Source organism: Mastomys coucha, unplaced genomic scaffold (genome assembly GCF_008632895.1).
Source record: "Mastomys coucha isolate ucsf_1 unplaced genomic scaffold, UCSF_Mcou_1 pScaffold21, whole genome shotgun sequence".
Lineage (NCBI taxonomy): Eukaryota > Metazoa > Chordata > Mammalia > Rodentia > Muridae > Mastomys > Mastomys coucha.
Genome location: NW_022196904.1, coordinates 19,249,959 through 19,268,674, shown reverse-complemented (window position 1 = coordinate 19,268,674; position 18,716 = coordinate 19,249,959). Strand labels below are relative to the sequence as shown.

At 52.8% G+C, this 18,716-nt stretch overlaps 1 protein-coding gene across 1 annotated transcript in view; it reads right to left on the bottom strand.

Annotated features, from left to right (window-relative positions):
* The window catches only part of Megf8 (multiple EGF like domains 8), a 49,781-nt gene that overhangs the window by 21,847 nt on the left and 9,218 nt on the right, over positions 1-18,716 (bottom strand). Inside the window, exons 3-23 of the mRNA XM_031385761.1 lie at positions 17,647-17,853; positions 16,640-16,820; positions 16,463-16,551; positions 15,044-15,459; positions 14,489-14,634; positions 14,186-14,308; positions 11,267-11,421; positions 10,904-11,023; positions 10,449-10,593; positions 10,204-10,367; positions 7,410-7,610; positions 6,860-7,060; positions 6,031-6,267; positions 5,340-5,458; positions 5,130-5,261; positions 4,931-5,044; positions 4,454-4,702; positions 3,777-3,976; positions 3,257-3,467; positions 2,911-3,160; positions 2,071-2,203 (exon numbers count right to left, since the gene is read on the bottom strand). Of these exons, the coding sequence (XP_031241621.1) occupies positions 2,071-2,203; positions 2,911-3,160; positions 3,257-3,467; positions 3,777-3,976; positions 4,454-4,702; positions 4,931-5,044; positions 5,130-5,261; positions 5,340-5,458; positions 6,031-6,267; positions 6,860-7,060; positions 7,410-7,610; positions 10,204-10,367; positions 10,449-10,593; positions 10,904-11,023; positions 11,267-11,421; positions 14,186-14,308; positions 14,489-14,634; positions 15,044-15,459; positions 16,463-16,551; positions 16,640-16,820; positions 17,647-17,853 (3,793 nt within the window). The remainder of the gene's footprint in view (positions 1-2,070; positions 2,204-2,910; positions 3,161-3,256; positions 3,468-3,776; positions 3,977-4,453; positions 4,703-4,930; positions 5,045-5,129; positions 5,262-5,339; positions 5,459-6,030; positions 6,268-6,859; positions 7,061-7,409; positions 7,611-10,203; positions 10,368-10,448; positions 10,594-10,903; positions 11,024-11,266; positions 11,422-14,185; positions 14,309-14,488; positions 14,635-15,043; positions 15,460-16,462; positions 16,552-16,639; positions 16,821-17,646; positions 17,854-18,716) is intronic.

The following is an 18,716-nucleotide window of genomic DNA, read 5'->3' as shown; positions in this document are numbered from 1 at the left end:
CAAAGTAGCTTAGGCTGTCCTCGAACTTACTATATAACTGAGGATGACCTTGAACTTCCTATCCTCCCTCTTCCTCCCAAGTGCTAGGATTACAGGAGTGTGCCACCACACCTGGATCTAAAATTCTAGCCATTGTCTAACTAAATCTTAGGCCAGGGCTCTAGATCTATGGTAGAGTATGTGCCTACCACAGGCCAAGGCCATGGGTTCAGTCCCTGGCATCATGAAGGACATCAAACATTACAGTCTAGATTCCTCTGCTTGCCCACTGCTCTCGTGATCTTTCAGGTTGCTCTTCAAAGCAGAGTCTCATCTTGGGCACCAGCACCCCCTCCCACTGTCTCCTGGCTGCCCTACATTCTGCCCTCCAGCAACCCTTGTGATCTTGTCAGGAGCCACTCTGACCCTACTGTGGGCAACTGCAGACCTTTCGCAGCTCCACGCACTCCTATGTAAGAGCAGTGTTCCTGAGAAAGAGTGCTGTGGTGGCTGGCGCACACCTGTAATGCTAGCTCTCAGGAGAGAAGGTGAGAGGATCAGGGCAAAGAAAAGGTTGAGCCAGTTGCTAGGATATAGCTCCATCAGCAGAATGCTTGCCTAGCATGGACAAAGCCGTGGGTTCGGTCCACAACACAACATAAAACTTATTATCCCAATACTAGGGAGCTGGAAGCACAAGGATCAGGATTTCAAGGTCATCCTCAACTACACTGTTCAAGGTTGGCCTGGGCCATGAGACCCTGGCTCAAAAAGGAAGGAACGGAGGGAGAGCGGGTGGACAGAGCAAACACTGTGGCTCACCCCAGTAATAACTCCATCACTAGGGAGACTGAGGAAATAGAATGGCATGAGTTTAGGGGAATCTTGGGCTTCACAAGGAGACCTTCTTTCGAATAAGAAAAACCTTCCTTTCTGATACCCATAAGGCCCTACAGATCTGAACTCAAGACCTCCCACATTTGCCATCTGTACACTGCAGCGCTGGCCCTTTCCAGCCTGCTCTCAGGGCTGTGTGCCTGCTACTCTTCTGCCTGGAGAAACTGCCCTCCCTGTCCCCTGACCTTCTGTTTCTAGATGATTCCCCTCCTTAAAGAAGACTTGCCTGGCTGCAGCTCCCGAGGCAAGGTCGGAGCCCATCCCTTTCCACTGCCTCAGTAAGGGAGGCAGTCTGTGTCCGTCTCCCCCAGTCCATGAGGGCAGCACATGTATCCCTGGCTCATTATTGTACCCATGTCTGACTCTGTGAGCCCCTCAATTTTAGTAGCTGCCTCATGGCCCGAGCTTTCACACAAGCTACGGCAAAACGCTTTGCCTCTAGCCTCAGGACTGCTCTGAGTCACATGCAAAGAAGCACTTCCAAAAACTTGCTTAAAGCACCACACGTAGCCAGCTCTTCCTTGGTATTCTGTGCCCCGCCTCCATCTCCTCTCAGCCAGGTGGATGCTGAGGGGTGGCCAACTCTGGTGTGAACTCCTGTGTATACTACGGACAGCCCCATCTCTCTGTCTACCTGCCAGATAACAGAGGAATCTCTAATTGTCATTCAAAATGTCTCAAAGGTCCCCATGGGACAAAACTCCCTGGTTGAGAAGTGTAAAGATAAGGAGATGGGTCAGGGTCCTCCACGCCAGTGCCTCAGAGATATGCCCTATCCATCCCTTTCTCCGAAACCAACCTACACAGCACAAATCCTGTTTCTCTCAACTGAAGTCCAGAGGTTGAGAGAAGCCATGTCACCCAGGAAAAGCACTGTGTCACCTGAAACCCGTACCATTCCCTGAGCTAGAACTTGGGTCCTAAATTTTATCAGTGACAGGTGCAGAAGCATGGGATACAAGGCCCAGTTTAAAAAAAAATTTTTTTTAAGTTTAAAAAAGCTCAGAACAAAGGCTGGAATGTAGCTTGAGGAAGAATGCTTGTCTAGAATCTACCAGTGAGGGATAGCAGTGTAGGTCAGCAGGAGAGAATTTGCCTAGCACCTAAGGAAGCCTGTACTGGATTCCAATCCCAACACTGAAGGATGAGAAGAAGCCTAAGACTGACCAGCTTCACTCCCTCAAGCTCCCATACCAGATAAAGCCTGCACAGTGAGAGGTCTGTCCCGCCGCTGGCCACAGAAGGCAGCTATAAGGCTCCGGTCTGACTGGACGACACCAGTGTCCAGGAAGCGAGGGAATCCATCAAAGGCCAGGACGTAGCTCAGCTGAAAAGGATACAGAGTTAAGAGTCTGTAGGCTTGGAGTCTGGGAGACCAGGGCTTCAAAGGGAGAGAACAGAGTGTGGGGGCATGTCCCTCAGATCTCAACTACATGGGATGGTGAGGCAGGACTGAATTCACTGTGAGTCTAGGCTGCATGGTAGGAACCTATACCAAAGAGAGAGAGAGGGAGACAGATAGAGATAGACAGGCACACATGGGGGGAGGGGGAGAGAAAAGGAGGGAGGGAAGCAGGCAACAGGAGTCTAGGGTGGGCTATTTGAACACAGTGTACATCATTAAGTTCACAACACGAAGGATTCCCCTCTCATCCCACATCCAAAGCAGACACAGCTAATAAAGCAGGCACTCTGGCACCAAGCCTCTTTCTAAATGCACAGTAGTACTTTAGTAGTGGAACCCACTACTAATGAGTCAGTGTGTACACAAGAGGTCTAAGAAGAGACAGTGCCTAGCCTGGGAGGAGTTGCCTGAGCATCAGAGGAATGGGAGGCAGAAGCCCAGGAAACAGGAAAAGAGCAAAGAAACGGGAGGACTTGTGAGCCCAGAACAAAGGGCTGGATGACCTGACCAACGGTTTTAGAAACCAACAACCCAGTGGCATGGGGGTCGGGATCTATTTAGGGGATCCAGGTTGGGAAGGAGACATGGTTCTGGCTTATACACTGAGTCCTAGACCCCTGGGTGCTCACTGTGCAAGGGGTGCTGCTGTCTGGAGAGAAGGTAAGGGTGAGTGGGGGACAGAGGGTCCCAGGGGCACAGGGCTGCAGCTCTTCTGTGGCTGAGACAACCCACACACAGTAGGACAGGCCAGGACCAGCTCTTGCTGCCCCACCACCTGGAGGCATTAGTCCCCCAAAGCGGCGGGAGCCCAGAGCCACCGAGGACACGTTGGTGAGGAGGGCGCGACCCCCACACTCCCGGAAGCAGGAGCCGCCGGCTCTGCAGAAAGAAATCAGAGACAGTGTCAGACCCCTCTGTCTTACCCCAGGGGGTCCATAACCTCTCTCTGACAAGCCCCACATGTTCTTTACCTACCGGGGGTCTCCATAGTACCCTGGAGAGCAAATCTGACAGTGGGCACCCTCAGTATGGTCCTGGCAGAAGCAGAGCCCACTGAGGTTGTCACAGTGGCCACGACGTGGGTCTCCATGCCCGTTACACTGGCAGGGCCGGCAGCCACCAGAGCCAGTTGCGTTGCCAAAGCTGCCAGGCCGGCACCGTTCACAGTGTTCCCCCCATGTCCAGTCTGTGGAGGTCCCAGCAGGCAGTACACAAAGTCAGGAGCAAGGACAGAAAGGGGCCCACCTGACTCAGTTGATCACAGACCCCCTCCCAAGCTGCTTCAAAGAGTCAAACAAGCCCTAGGCCAGGAAAGAGAGAGCAAGCCCCGACAGAGGGGCGTGAGGTCAAGATAGAGAGATGGGATAGGAGCAGGGACTGGGGCAAGGGGTCACAGCACTACCTGAAGGGAGTCTCAGAGAAGAAGAAGCTAGAGTCCTGGAAAAGGAAGGGGTCCCCACAAGGCTGGCCGTGAGGCTCAGAGCAGATGGCTTACCCTGGCACTCATCACAGTAGCCAGGTCCCCGCCTGCGGCAGTGGCTATGAAAGCTACAGCCACAGTCCCGAGAGCAACGAGGGGCTGGGGGTCCTGGGGCAGGCGTGGGTGGGGGCAGATCTGAGGTCCAGCCCAGGTCACACACACAAGTGAAGTCCGGGGGACCGCTACACACACCGTGGCCACAGTCTTCCAGGCACCTGAGGGAGCAGTGGGTGGGGGGAAGGGCTGGGTGGACCCAAAGTCATCAGAGCACCCCATCATCTCCACCCACTGCCACACTCTCACAACTGGCTGCCTCTTTCAATGGTCCTGTGCTGTGCAAGTAAACATGCTTCCAAGGCAACCCAACCCTCTCATATGTGGTGATGCCTGTCTCCATAGAAACTGCATAGTACCACTATGAAAACCCCCTTCCAACTAGGTTCTCTTCCATCTATCTCTATGGCAATTCTGAAGGCTATGGCCCACCATCCAGGAGTATCCTGTTTCTATGGTTACTAGGGTTACCTTGAGTACCATGTCCTTCCATTGAGGTCCTTGTCTGCAAGGTGAGAATCCAATGTTGACTGGGGACCTTAGTTCTAGTGAGAGCTCACTACCATGATCTCTTCCTCCTTCTAGCCTGAGCTCCAGCCCTGAGGCAATGTTTCCATGGCAACCCACATGTCACTCACGTGCGGTTACAGTGTGTGATGCCATCACCCTGGTAGCCACGCTGGCAATGACACTCATAGCTGAGAGGCGTGTTCAGGCAGGTTGCCCGTGGGTGACATCTCGCCAGGCCCAGGCGACATTCATCCACATCTGGACAGCGGGCATAAGCCCAGCGGGCAGGGAGAGCCACTGGCAGCCCCAGGCCTTCTCCCACCCAGAGGGAGCAGTTCCCCCCACCCAGAGGTCCAGAGAAGTCCCCTTGTAGGCACCTGTGGAGTAAGAGATCAAAGTATATCTCACAATATAGAAACAAGAGACAGCCAGGGAGACAGCGGCAGAGATGGGGACTGGCAGAAGAAAACAGAGACAGAGAAGGTAGAGGGCTGACAGGAGATGGCAGTGAGAAAGCAGAAGGCAGTCACAGAGCGAGGACAGGGCAACAGGGCAGAGAAACAGAGGGAGAGCCAGGAGGCCCACCCAACCAGCCAAGTCCTCACCGTCCCAGAGTGGGGTTGTCTTCATTGCCACACCAACCACACTCGTGGCTCTGCAGACACTCATGACAAGTCAAAAAGCCACCGCAACTCCTGCACCGTGGCTCTGAGTGCACACTGCAGAGTGATAAGTGCTGGGGTCAGTGCCCAGGTCATGCCCCTAGCCAAGAACCCGATGTCATCACCCAGTGCTGGAGTATACCTGTCGTCCCAGCCACGGCAGCCCCCGTGTGGGTACCGGGCCAGGTAGGCAGCAAACAGAAAGCAGGTATGAGTAGACTGGCACCAGGCACACTGGCTGGAGTTGGCCAGGCAGTCCTCACAGGTCAGCCGTCTGGGGGTGAGAGCAGGGCCAGGTCACTCCAGCCCACCCCATACACACCCACCCTACCCTGGACCTAGCCAGGCTCACTGGCTGCAGAGTGGGGGGCATTCCTCTGGGTTCTTCAGAGCGCCTCGGCCCCGGCCTCGCCTGCTGCATGCTGCATCACCTTTGCGGTTGGTGCTCTGATGCCACTCACAGAAGGGGTCCTGGGGTAGAAAGGCAAGGTCAGAACTCAGCCCATCACCTGCCCAAATCCAGCTGCCTCTCCCTTCTGCCCTATAGGCTACCTGCAGCCCACCTTCAGGCATGGCCACTGTCTATCTCCCTTGTTCTCAACCCTTTGGACAACAGTCAAGAGTGAGGGGCAGGAAGATTTAAAAATCCTTTCGATCCAGAGAAGGGCAAACAGGCATTTACTTTCCCAGCCTCAGGCACCAGACCAGGAGCCTACACAAAGCCCAGCTGGAAGCCCGACCTGGTGCCACATGGCAGTGGTCCCAGCACTTGGGAGGCTGAGGCAGAAGTAGCTCATGAGTTGGAGGCCAGCCCAGGCTATGTTACAAGACTGAGCATCAGAAGTGAAATATGGCTCTGCTTGAGGCTGAATGATGGCAAGCGAGTCTGGGGCCTGTGGCTCCCCTGCAGGTCACTGGAACAAACTCTGCCCAGAAACAAGCACTGAGCAGAGGAAGAGGGGTGGCACCAGTGGGAGCTAACAGGCCTGACCGTCTACCTCCTTTACAAAATACCCAACTCCCTCCAGTGGTCCAGTAGACACCTGGGTACAGGCATGGCAGTCACGATGCTCCTCACAGAGTGGACAGAGGGCAGGCACCAGCACCAGCAGGGACTCGCCACTCCCGTCATCCTCACAGTGGGCCCTGCCCTGACGCAGATGACAGGTGGCACTGTTGAGGCACCAGCCACAACCCTGATCGGCCAGGCAGCCCAGACAGGAGGAGTAGGAGGTGCAGGCTGAAGAGCGGTAGGGCTCCAGGAAGAAGAAGGAGATCTCCTAGGGCAGGCACATAGGATAGGAGTTAGGTCTTGGGGCACAGTCCATTGGAGATGAGGACTGCAGTTAAAGTTTGGAGACAGCATGACAGATACAGCGGAGATACAGGAAATCAGCAGAGGAGAGGGGCCACAGTCCGAAGGACTCTCGAGACTAGAGGTCAAAGCATGCAGAACAGGAGCCAAGGGAAGAGAAGTCAGACATGGACAGAAGACAGAATACGAGTAGGGATTAGGTATAGCTCAGGGGTAAAAGACTTGCCTAGGATCCACAAGTGAGAGGTTGAGGGGGAAGGAACTGGGGGTAAAGCCCCTGCTTAGAATCCCCCAGTGAGGGGTTGGGGCATGGCTCAGGGATAGAGCACTTGCTAGAACACACAAGGCCCTGGGTTCCATCCTAGCATGTTCCAAAAAAGAATATGGAAATCTTATCAGGGCCTACTGTCAAATGTTAGAGTTTGGTGGTTTCAGAGTGAGGACCAAAGCTGAAGTCAGAATCAAGTGACTTAAAATTTTGTCGTGCTTGGAAATTTGGGAAGCTGAGAGGATCTGAGGCCAAAGCCTAGGAATAGAGTTGGAATCTCGACACTCACACTGCCACCCGGCACTCCAGTCCGATCCCACAGGAGGGTGAGCTCACTATGCCCAGGGCCTGCTGAGCCATTGAGCTGGCCTCGGATCTCCACCGCATACTTGTTGCCTCTCCCCGGCAGTGGGAAGAGGCGATCAGAGCCAGGGCGCTGCAGCCTCCGTGTCTCCTTCTCTTGCTGAGCCACCCAGCGTCCCACCTCCTCCTGCAGTGGGGTGAGCAACAGACAAGACCTCAGAACTCTGTGCTTTCCTCCTTCCAGGAGGAAGAGTGCTTCAGGGGTCCTTGGACTTTGAGAAGCTGCTGCCCCTCCCCATGATCCCTCTCCTCAGGGAAATCGTACTTGTGACTCAAACCTTTCTCACCCTACCCACAATTCCACCCATGTCTGCTCATAGTTGAAACCTCACAGCCTCATCTTCTTTTAAGGATAGGCCCCATGTCTGAATGCTCCCCACGGTCCCCCAGAACCCTGATGTCACCACAGATGCCCTGAATCACACTCACTCCCATATTTACCACCAATTACTCCAGAATGTTCTAGAATCCCTCACCATGTTCTCAGTATCAGGGCCTCTGGCCATCCGGGCCAGGACATGGAGGCGCTGGGCCCGAGCCCACACAGCCACATCTTCAGCCCCAGGGCCGCCTGGTCCTCCTGGCAGCAGGGGGTGGATGAAGCCTCGGTAGACTAGGGACACATCTGTCTCCGGGCTGGGTGTCAAGGTGATAGTTGTACTTCGGACAATGGAGACCTGTACCATCCAGAGAAGGGATGTATGTGTAAGTCCCTCTCTGCTTGTGGATGGGCGGTCCCTGAGCACACACCCCTCAGGCCATGCCAGAACCAGAGGAGACAAGACGGCCAAAACACCTTCACCAACTGAGACATAAGACGGGACTTGACCATCATTCCTCTAGGGATCAAATCCAGAGAATATAAACAGGTTCTACCTTGGGCCCAACTCAACCTCATCTTCAGGTCATAGTAAAATTCAAAGGACTGAGGGGCCAGTAAGATGCCTCAAGGGTAAAGGTGCCTGCTATGCAAGCCTGGAGACCTGAGTGCCGCCCCAGAACCTCCATAAACCAGAAGACAGTCAGCTCCACCATGCTGTCCTCTGACCTACATGTACACACACACTAATAATACATGTAAATGCTTCAAAACTAGTCAGGTATGGTAGCACACACCCTTAATACTGGCACGTGAGAGGCAGAAGGAGGCAGTCAGCTGTGAGTTTGAGGCCAGGCTGGTCTACAGAATGAGTTTCAGAACAGCTAGGACTACAAAAAAAAAAAAGTCTTTTAGGCTTGAAGGTCAGAGCCTTTGGCATCTTCATCTGCAGCTCCCTTCTTTCCCAGCATGCCCTTCCAAAGCTAGGCCCAAGATTCCCAATGATCACACAGTACAAGATTTACTTGCTTGCTAGAGTGTGATTCTATAATAACAAACAGAACAACCCAAGTATTCATCACTGGACACTATTTATGTAACTTAGAGGACCTGGACTTGTTGACCCTGTCTCAAAATAAGAACCTAGCACTTGGGAGGTTTATGCAGGATTGAGGCCAGCCTGGGCTACAGCGCCAAGCCTTATCTCCAAAAATAAGTAACTAAATAAATGCACAGCAGTATAACATTTAAATGTAAATGAAGTATTATATAACTGTTCAAATAAGAAGGGCAGGATGGTATAGTGGCAGAGGCTTGTAACTCGGGTACTCAGAAGATGGAAGAAGGCACGTCAGGAATCTAAGGCCAGTCTCAGCTGCACTGAGAGAGCCTGTTTTAGAGAGAGAAGAGGAGCACAGAGGAATGTGTGCTTTACAGGATCAGTTACTCAGGAGGCAGACAAGGGAGGATCACTTGAGTCTAGGCTACTAGCACCAGCTTCAAAAACAATACCAACTAACGAGAAGAGCAAAGACATGTCCTATGTGCTGTCACTCACAAGCGTGCTTGGATATACTGAGAAAAAGTAGGCTGAGTGTGGGGCACATGCCTTGAATGCCAGTACTCGGGGGGTGGGGGGGAGAGGTAGGAGGGTTGCAAAGTTTACTGTGCCGGTTAACTTGACTATCAACCTGACGAGATTCAGAACCACTAGGAGACAAACCTACGAGCGAGCATGTATGTGAGGGAATCGCTCCACTGAGGGAACTGAGGTGGAAAGACCCACTCGAAAAGTGAGTGGTACCAGAACAAAGCCAGGAAAGCAAGCTGAGCACCAGGATTCGGCTCTCTGCTTCCTGGCTGCCTCACACTCCGGCCACATGCCTTCTCCACCGTGGTGCAATGAAGTTCTTTGGATTTTTTTGTTTTGTTTCCGAGACAGAGTCTCACTCTAGGGTGACTTGGATTTCAAGACTCTCCTCTCCTGCTTCAGTCTCTCGAGTGCTGGGTCACAGAGATGCTCTACCACATCCAGCTTAAAATCTATTTCCAAGTGCACTTACAGCCCAAAGAAGCCCTGCCGACACTGTGCTAAGTGAATGAAGCTGGACACAGCAGGCAGATTACCTGACTCCATCAAATGCCCACAGCTGGTAAATCCGTGGCCAAGGGTTCGGGGAAGAGGAGGACAGGGGGCAATTGAATAAATCTAGACTTGACTTAGGAATGACAAAAATATTGTCCTACAATCTTTTTTGTTTTGTTTGTTTGTTTTGAGAACAGGTTGGTCTATATAGCTCTGGGAACTCACTGCGTAGACCAGGCTGGCCTTGAACTCACAGAGATCCACCTGCCTCTGACTACCAAGGGCTGTGATTAAAGGTGTGTGCCACTACGCCTAGCTTGTTCTATAACCTTTTGATCTTACATGTTATTTCACCCAGATTTAAAAAAAAAAAAATGATAGGGCCTCATGGCATGGGATTACCATTTTGCCTACAGGGGGAGGCCAGGGAGAAAGATAAATGTAAAGTCTATTTGGAAAAGACTGGGTTCTAGACAGGCCTGGGAACCTTAGGAGACCTTGTCACAAAATAAGAAGTAAAAGAACCCCATTATTCTAACTCAGCAGTTGATTGCCTGCCTGAAGAGTCCCAATGAGGACTAGGGTGCAGCTTGGCTTGGGGCGGGGAGCATGCACACTTACCATGCACAGAGCCCTGGGTTCCATCCCAGTATTGTCCCCAAGAAAAACTCATTTGAAAGGAAGCAACCCACCCAGCAGAGGCAGGCAGATTTCTGAGTTCAAGGCCAGCCTGGTCTACAGAGTGAGTTCTAGGACAGCCAAGGCTATACAGAGAAACCCTGTCTCGAAAAAAAAAAAAAAAAGCAGCAGCAACCCTAGATCTCTGTAAGTGTCTACTCCATCCCCAGATCCATGTGGCCCCCACCTTGTCAGGCTGAGAGGCGTTGGGTGGCTGCTGGAAGGTGAGCAGGTGCAGGCCAGGGAGGAAGCTCTGGGTGACACAAGCCTCCAGGGACGTGACGAAGACGGGTGCTGGGCCCCACCAGCCCACGGTGCCTGAGATCTGCTCTCCTCGGCAGCGGGCCTGCTCTGAGAGGACAGGGGTATGGGAGGCTGGAGGGTCAGTATGAGGTATTCTGAGCCCCGCCCCCACGGCTGCTTGCCACTCACCAGGCCGAGGAAGGCAGCTCTCATTGTGCACACACCAACCTAGGGCGCCAGGTCCCCTCGGAGGAGCTGTGGGGCTGCTGAAGGCCAGGCATGCTTGGCAGTCACTGAGTAGGCGGCCTAGGCCCAGGCAGCTGGCCGCTGGACACTGTAAGGAAGAGTCAATATACACTGTCCTCTGTGCCTCAGGAGATCTGACAAGAGCTATGGATACACGATTTGGGGAGGGGCAGCCTAGTGGCCATCAGGAAACAGCAGGGACTCAGGAACAAGGTCTCAGGGATCCAGGGACAGGGTCCTACACTCAAAGAGACTCAGGTGTTAGAAGAGCTTCAGGCTCCGGGCTGGTGACAGTCAGGAGGCAGGAATGAGGCTCTTGGGTGGCTGACCACTTAGGCAGGGGGAGTTAAAGGCAGGTCTCTGTGCTAATGGACGGACAGTCTGGGGTAGTCACTCACAGCTCCTGAGGAAGTCCCAGGAGGGGGCGCAGCTTGGCAAGCGCCCTGACACCAGCTACACTCCGGGTCTCGGGAGCAGACGCTGTGGTCTGTGTACATGGAACAATAGTCCAGGTGGTACTGCAGAAACACACAACACATGACAGGACACTGCTCTCAAGACCTGGAGCATCTGCCAAGGCTGGCTCCCTGTGACTGCCCCAGTTAACCGCAAATGCTCGGCACCTTGAGGGCCCCACCCCACTCCTCCCTCAGCCCTGGGGAACCATGTACTCTGCCCACTTCTCTCCAATCACCCCTCACTTGCAGAGACCACGCTGCCTCCACCCACAGCCACCCCCTCCCCATCAGCCCAGTGCTCACATCCAGGGCAGGTGCCTGAAACACGAAGGGGGGCACCTTGTAGGCCATCAAGTCCCCACGAGGCCGGCCACTATATCCCCCAGCCACCAGGAGGACACTGCCACCAAGAACAGCTGCCACATGTGAGTAACGACCACTAGGAGGCGCTGCTCTGCCTAGAATACAGTCACAGTATCAGACCTTCCCCAGCTTCTGCCCTCCTGGCTCCCACCCTTCCCCCAGTCTAGCTGGCTTATTGCTTATTCCCTACCTAGCCAAGGAAATCCTCCTGGCCTGCCTGGCTCTGCACTTGCTTATTTTCTCAGTTCTCTCAGAGGCCCAGTGCCCCTGCTCAAATCATCTCAAACAAAGCATGATCTTTGTGACAGACACAGATTCAAATCACACATCAGTTATGAGCTGTATGGCTCTGGGCAGGAGACTCAACTTTGCCAAGTCTTGGTTTCTTTGCCTTAAACAGAACCAGCCCAGAGAGAGGTGGGAGGGCAGGGAGGAGGAAGGAAGGGGATAAGGGAGAAGGGGGAGGAGGGAGAGAGAAGATCTCAAGCTGTAGCCACAGGCTGGTCTCAAATTCAGCCCATCTGAGAATGTAAAGTGAGTAGATATAATTCAACAGTGGTTGGTAACACCTACAAAAGGCAAGCACGAGGCCAGCGAGACAGTCCATCATGGGAAAGTACCTGCCACCAAGTCTGACAACCCTGGGAGTTCAATCCCTGGGACCCACATGGTGGAAGGAAAGAACTGACTCCTGCAGGCTGTCGGGCTCTTCACACACTCTGGCTTGGGCCCATGTGCACAGGCACACACAAAACAAGACATACAGAAACTAACAAACAAGTAGGAGAGAGGGGTCCAGCTGGGAACTGGGGAGAGAGGGGGCCAAGGCCATCCATACCAAGCACTTAGATCCAACCCAGCCTGGTACTTTCCCCTTTCTGCTTATAAAAAGTGAATCATGGCTTCCCTGACTTCCAACTGACCCCTACACTTTGTAAGCACATGGGTCTTAGCCCAAGAAATCGGAAATTTGTACATGTGTATGTACACATGTATTTTTGCAATGCTAAAGATCTAATCCAAGGCCTTCCACATGCTAGGCAAGTGCCACCAGTGAGCCACGCCCCCAGCCCCTCTCTGGTAGATTCTAAGCAAGGGCTTGACCACCAAGCCATGCTCCTGCCCTTTTGTTGGACTTTGAAATAGAGTCATTGCATATAGCCCTGTCTAAATGTAGGCTCTGTATCCTACTACCTACCAAGTCTTGGGAATATAGTGTATATACCATGCCTGTCAAAAAATTGCAGTCTTTTCTAATTTACTTTACTACTTTATGTGTGTGGTGTATGGTGTACATTGTATACAGCCATGTGTGCACACGCAGAGGCCTAAGGAGGAGGCTCTCCATTTCATGTTTTGAGGAAAAATCCCTCACTAAGCCTGGAGCCCCGTTTTGGTGAGCATAGCCGGCCAGCAAGTTGCATCTGCCTCTGTCCCCCTGTTAACACTGGAGTTCTATACATGTGTGGCTACATCTGGCACTTACATGAGGACTTGGGATCTGAGCTCAAGTCCTCGTGCTACATAACAAGTACCTACCACTGAGCAATCTTTCTGGCCTAGGGGAAAAAAATCACTTTTTTTTATTTGTTTTTGTTTGTTTTTTTGTTTGTTTTTTGAGCCGGTGGTTTCTCTGTATAGCCCTAGCTGCTCTGCTCTGAAACTCACTCTGGAGATCAAGCTAGTCTAGAACTCAGAAATCCGTCTGTCTCTGCTTCCTGAGGACTGGGATTAAAAGCATGATGCACCACCTCCCAGTAAAAAAAAAAAAAAAAAAAAAAAATTAGTCTTTTTTCACTATGGATGGAGACAAATAAACAGTTGCTGCAGAAGGAAAAAAAAAAATTAAAAGAACAACCCTGGAAGAAGACAGTGTGTTGAAGTAAAGTCTCCACTGTGCTAACTACCCGTCATGCATCCATTCAACTTCTTTCACAACAGCCCACATCACAACCACATCAGAGCCCCGCCCCATAGATGTGGAGAATAAAGTGCTGCTGTGAAGTCACAGCTTTGAGTAGATGCCTGTTTGAAGGTAGCCATCTCAGTTCTACCTCTTGGTTTTTTTGGTTTGTTTGCTTGTTTGTTTTAATAATTTTTATTTGTATGAGTACACTGCAGACACACCAGAAAAGGGCATCAGATCTCATTACAGACGGTTGTGAGCCACCATGTGGAATTGAACTCAGGACCTCTAGAAGAGCAGTCAGTGCTCTTAACCACTGAGCCATCTCTCCAGCCGTTGGTTCTACCTCTTGTCTACTATGACCATGAAGTCACTGCTTCTTAGGGCAGCTACAAACTGGTAAGCTTCCAATGGGAACCAAGGTTCTGGGGCTGGGAAGGGGGCTCTGTTGGTAAAGTGCATTCCTCACAGCATTAGGGCTGGAGCTCCATACCCAGAACTGTCAGAGAAATGCCAGACATGGCAGCACATCCATCATCCCAGCACTTGAGCGGCAGGGCCAGGAGAAGCCTGGGGTTCACCGGCCAGCCATACTAGCCTAGTTGGCTAAGAGACCCTGACTCAAACAAGGTGAGCAGTATTCCTGAGGCTGATACCTGAGGTTGTCCTCTGGCTTCTACATGTGCACACTGCACCAGTGTACATGTACACACACACACACACACACACACACACACACACACACATTCACACACATGTGCATTTAAAATAAAAAGTAGAACCCAGGTTGAGTGCCTCTACATCTGCTTCCTGATCCCCTACTTCGTCCTCGCCCAGGCTTGCCTCCAGAGGCCATTCCAACAGGATGCCTCGCCCACCAAGTAATGACTGAGGCATCTCCTGCTAAAACTCAGAGACCTTCAAAAGCCCTCAGGAAAACAGAGGAGGCTCACCCTCAGGGGTTCCTGGCGGGGCAAGCTCGGCCCCTGACACCCACTGGTGGCAGCCAAGGTGGTAGAAGAAGATGCCATCTTCGTAACACTTTTCCTCCTGGTAATGGGTATGCACATTGCCCCCTGGGAAAAGAGGAAAGGGCACCGCTGGCAAGCCTCAAGAGAGGGAGGAGACCCAGGCTGTCTCATCTCCAGGTGGGCTCAGGCAAGCCTTGGGGGAGGTAGGGCTGTTCAGGCTCAGTTTCAGCTCAGGGTGGGCTCAGGCCCCTGGAAGGCAGGCAGGATCTAGGGAAACCACCTCACCATAGACCACCATGTAGTTTCCTAGAACACTGGCAGTGTGGAAGGCTCTCTCCCGTGGACCCTGGAGCCCATCCCGGCCCTTCAGTGTGGTCCATACACGCCGATCCACATGGAAGAGCTCAGTGGAATTCACCCGCACAGAAAACCTACAGGGAAGAGACAGGCCAGGGGCCCAGGGCAAGGAGGGCTTCCTTCTCTCCTCTAGCTTCACCCAAGATCAAGACTGGCCATGACCATGTCTATATCCCATCCTGACTGGACATTCACTGTGGGCAGGACCCAGGTCTGAGCAGGATCTGGCATCCTGCATAATCTGGCAAAAGCTGGAGGACAGGTGGAAGTGTGGGGGAAGTGACTAGTCAGAGCCTGAGTAAAGGATCAGAGAGCTATCCACGGGTGAGGGGATAGACACACATCAGATAAACAAATCGTCCTATGACAGAGGTAACCACCTGAACCCAGGAGGATGTCAATGAGCAAAGACTTCTAAAGATTGAGGTCACAGCGTCCTGGGCTGCTGTGGCTGAGAACAGGAGTATAGGACATGTTACTCACCGAGCAGTGGAAGGCCGGTGTCCACCATGGACCAGCAGAGTACGAGATGGGGCATGGAACACCATAGAGTGGCCAGTGGCAGCAGGGGGCCGCCCACCTGCTGGGATCACCTGCTCCCAATATCCCCTGCTGGTGTGGTCCAGGCGGAACCGGAAGAGGCCAGAAGAAAAGAGGTCTTGCTGAGTGCGGCCACCAGACACATACAGCCAGATGTCATCCACCAGAGCAGCTGCATGGCCCGCCAGCCCCGGGGGCCCAGAAGAACTGGAAGCAGGTGGTGCCAGGAGCTCCCAGTGGCCTCCGCCCAGGGGGCTAAAGGCCCACACATCATTGGTTAGCAAGCCATTGGCCAGCTCACCACCCATCAACACCAGGAAGCCAGCCCAGGCCACAGCCACATGGGAATGACGGGCAGCCTGTGGGGAAGAGACAAGGAGACAGATGGTGACACATTGGAGAGGACCAGAGCAGAGAAATGCAAAGACAGAAAAGCAGATATGCAGAGAGGGAATAGAAAACAAGCCAATGGGGAGATGTGGATCTGCAGTTCCAGGACTTGAGAGGCAGAGACAGAGGCAGGAGGATCAGGAGTGCAAGGCCAGCCTGGGCCATGTAGTGAACTTGAGACCAGAATACGTTACATGAGACCCTGCTTTAAGCAGACAGAAAAAAACAGACAAAAAGCCAGGTCTGGTGGCATGCCGTTCTAATCTCAACACTTGGGAGGCTGAGACAGGAAGACTACCGTGACTGAATTCAAGTCAGCCTGGGCTATAGATTGAGATCCATATCAGCCTAAGTCCTTAACTCAAAATAAAAGAAGGAAGGAAGGAAGGGAGGGAGGGAGGGAGGAAGGAAGGAAGGAAGGAAGGAAGAAGGAAAAAAGGGCAGACAAACATGATACATGAGAATAAAAACAGAGACAGTGACACAGAGAAACACAGTGAGAGAGTGAGGGACAGGAAGACAGAAACAGAAGGGAACAAGAGAAACAACCAAAGGAATGGAGACCAAGCCATCAGTCAGAGAAAAGAGGCAGAGGGAAAGAGACATGCAAACTGGGTATGGTAGGACATGTCTACAAGACAACACAGAAGGAGCAGGAAAATCGGGGGTTCAAGGCCACCCTGTCTTGAGACCCTGTCTGAAAAAAATGGAAGAGAAGGAGGGAGGGAGGGAAGGAAAGAAGAAAGGAGGGAAGCTGGCTGAGGAAAGGAGAAAGACAGGGAAGGAAAGAGAAGAGAGGACAAATGGGGAGGATAAGAACATCTAGAAAGACGGGGGCGGGGTGTGGGCAAGAGAGAGAAGCTCAGAATGAGCAAAGACAGAAACAGGGAGAAGTAGGTGTCCAGTCTGGGGGTGGCAGGGTGATGGGGGTCATGAGTGGGCAGGCCCCGAGCCAGGGCAAAGGGTCCATACCGGAGCAGGCGTCAGATCCCAGGACTCCCAGGTATTCGTGGAGAAGTTGTACAGGACAAGATCACCCAGGGCCTTGTTAAGGTCCTGGCCTGCAGATGAGGTGAACTCTCTCAAACCCTTGCCACAGGCTGATAGGCCTCCAGACCCTCCCAGCTCACCCTCTCCCCATCTGCTTACCTCCAAAGACAGCCAGCAGCCCTGGTGGGGACAGGAAGGCACCAGCTGCCCCAATTCGGGCAGAGAAGGCAGGGTCTCCGGCACTCACACTGTGCCACCAACCAGCCCCCTGGTTCTCCCACAAGTGCAGGTCACAGGCTCGTCCCAGGAATCCAGGTTCACAGCGGCATGGTCCCAGGGTCTGGGAGGAAGGGGACAAAGGGGCAGAGAGAGAAAAAGAGATATGGGTCGTAGAACACTCAGAAAGAAACAGAGCCAAGACAGGGTAGAAAAAGAAAGACAAGAAGGGAATGTTCAAAGGAACAGAGAGAAAACAGGGGACAAGCATGGGGGCATGGGAGAGGAATAGGAGACACAAAGGTACAACAACCCAAGGGAGAAAGATGTGGGGCAGAGCAGATAGACCCACAGAAAAGGCCAGGACAGACAGAAGAGGACCTATTAGTGAAGCCTATGTTCCACCTGGGCTGGATGAGCTCCGACCCGGGAGACTGAGGTAAAGGGAGTCCAAACATAATACAGATCCCAAGGTGGGGGTGCAGGGCTGAGACAAGGGGTGAAAGGATGGAAGTCATGGCAGGGAGCCAGGTGTGGTGACACATGCCAGTAACCCCAGCACTCAGGAGGCTGAGGGAGGAGGTCACCATGGTTACAAAATGAGACCCTGTCTCCAAACCCACCATGGCAGGGACCCAAGGCCAAACAAATAGCCAAGTGGGTGTAGGACCTCAGCCTGAAGGAGGACATGGGCCATTGCCCCTAGGGGAAGGTTGGCTAGACAGGAGGACAGAGCTATTAGTAAGGTCCCAAAGGGACAGGAGCAGATGGAGGTGGGCTTGGGATGAAGTCACGGGGGTTGGGGTGGGGGGACCTGGAAGGAGAGGGGACTGGCTCCCACAGCTGTAGGGAGGGGAGGGTAAGGATGGAACAAGGCCCTGTTTAAGCCAGATATGGCAGGTATGGCCACAGATCAGGATCCCGGGGAAGCTCAATGGGGGACAGCTCACCGAGGCACAGGTGCCATGGCTGCCACAGTAGGCTGAGCACTCCTGCAGGCCACAGTCTGGACCGCCCCAGCCTGGCTCACAGACACACACTCCTGGAGACTGGCACTGCCCATGGTTCTGGCAGCCTCCAGGACACAGGGAGAAGCGGAAGGAGGCATTAAAGCCCAGCAGGTTGTAGTTGGCATCGCTGAAGAGGTGGAGCAGCATCTACAAGACAAGAGGCTGGGTACATCGGGCAGGCTGCAGCTGGACGGTGCACCACCCCTGGGCAACCCACTGCCTTCCTCTGTCTCCTTTTGTTGTTTAAGAAAAGATGCCCCCAGCACTTAGGAGGCAGAGACAGGCGGATTTTTGAGTTCAAGGCCAGTCTGGTCTACAAGAGTGAGTTCACAGAGAAACCCGTCTCGAAAAAAGAAAGAAAGAAAGAAAGGAAGAAAGAAAGGAAGGAGAGAGAGAGAGAGAGAGAGAGAGAGAGAGAGAGAGAAGAGAAGAGAAGAGAAGAGAAGAGAAGAGAAGAGAAGAGAAGAGAAGAGAAGAGAAGAGAAGAGAAGGGAAGAAAAGAAAAGATGCCATGGGGGCTGGAGAGATGGCTCAGAGGTTAAGAGCACTGGCTGCTCTTCTAGAGGTCCTGAATTCAATTCCTAGCATCCACATGGTGGCTCACTACCATTTATAATTGGATCTGATGCCCTCTTCTGGCAAGCAGGTGTACATGCAGATAGACCACTCATAAATCTTTTTTTAAAAAGGATCTCATTTTGCCCAGACTAGCCTCAAACTCACTAGCTGAAAATGATCTCAAATTGCTGATCCTCCTGCCTCTACTTCCCCAGTACTGGCATTATGGGTGTGTACCACCACCCTGTTTTATAGGATGCTGGTGATTGAACCTGGGGGTTTGTGAATGCCAGTCAGACACTCTGCCAACTAGGGGCATCCCCAGCCCCACCCTGCCTTCCGTTGTCTGTTTTTTGTGTGTTTGGTGGTTGTTGCTGCTTGGGACAGGGTTTCAGTATGGGGCCTAGGCTGGTCTCAAATCAACCCTTACAGGCTCCTAAGAACAGGGATTA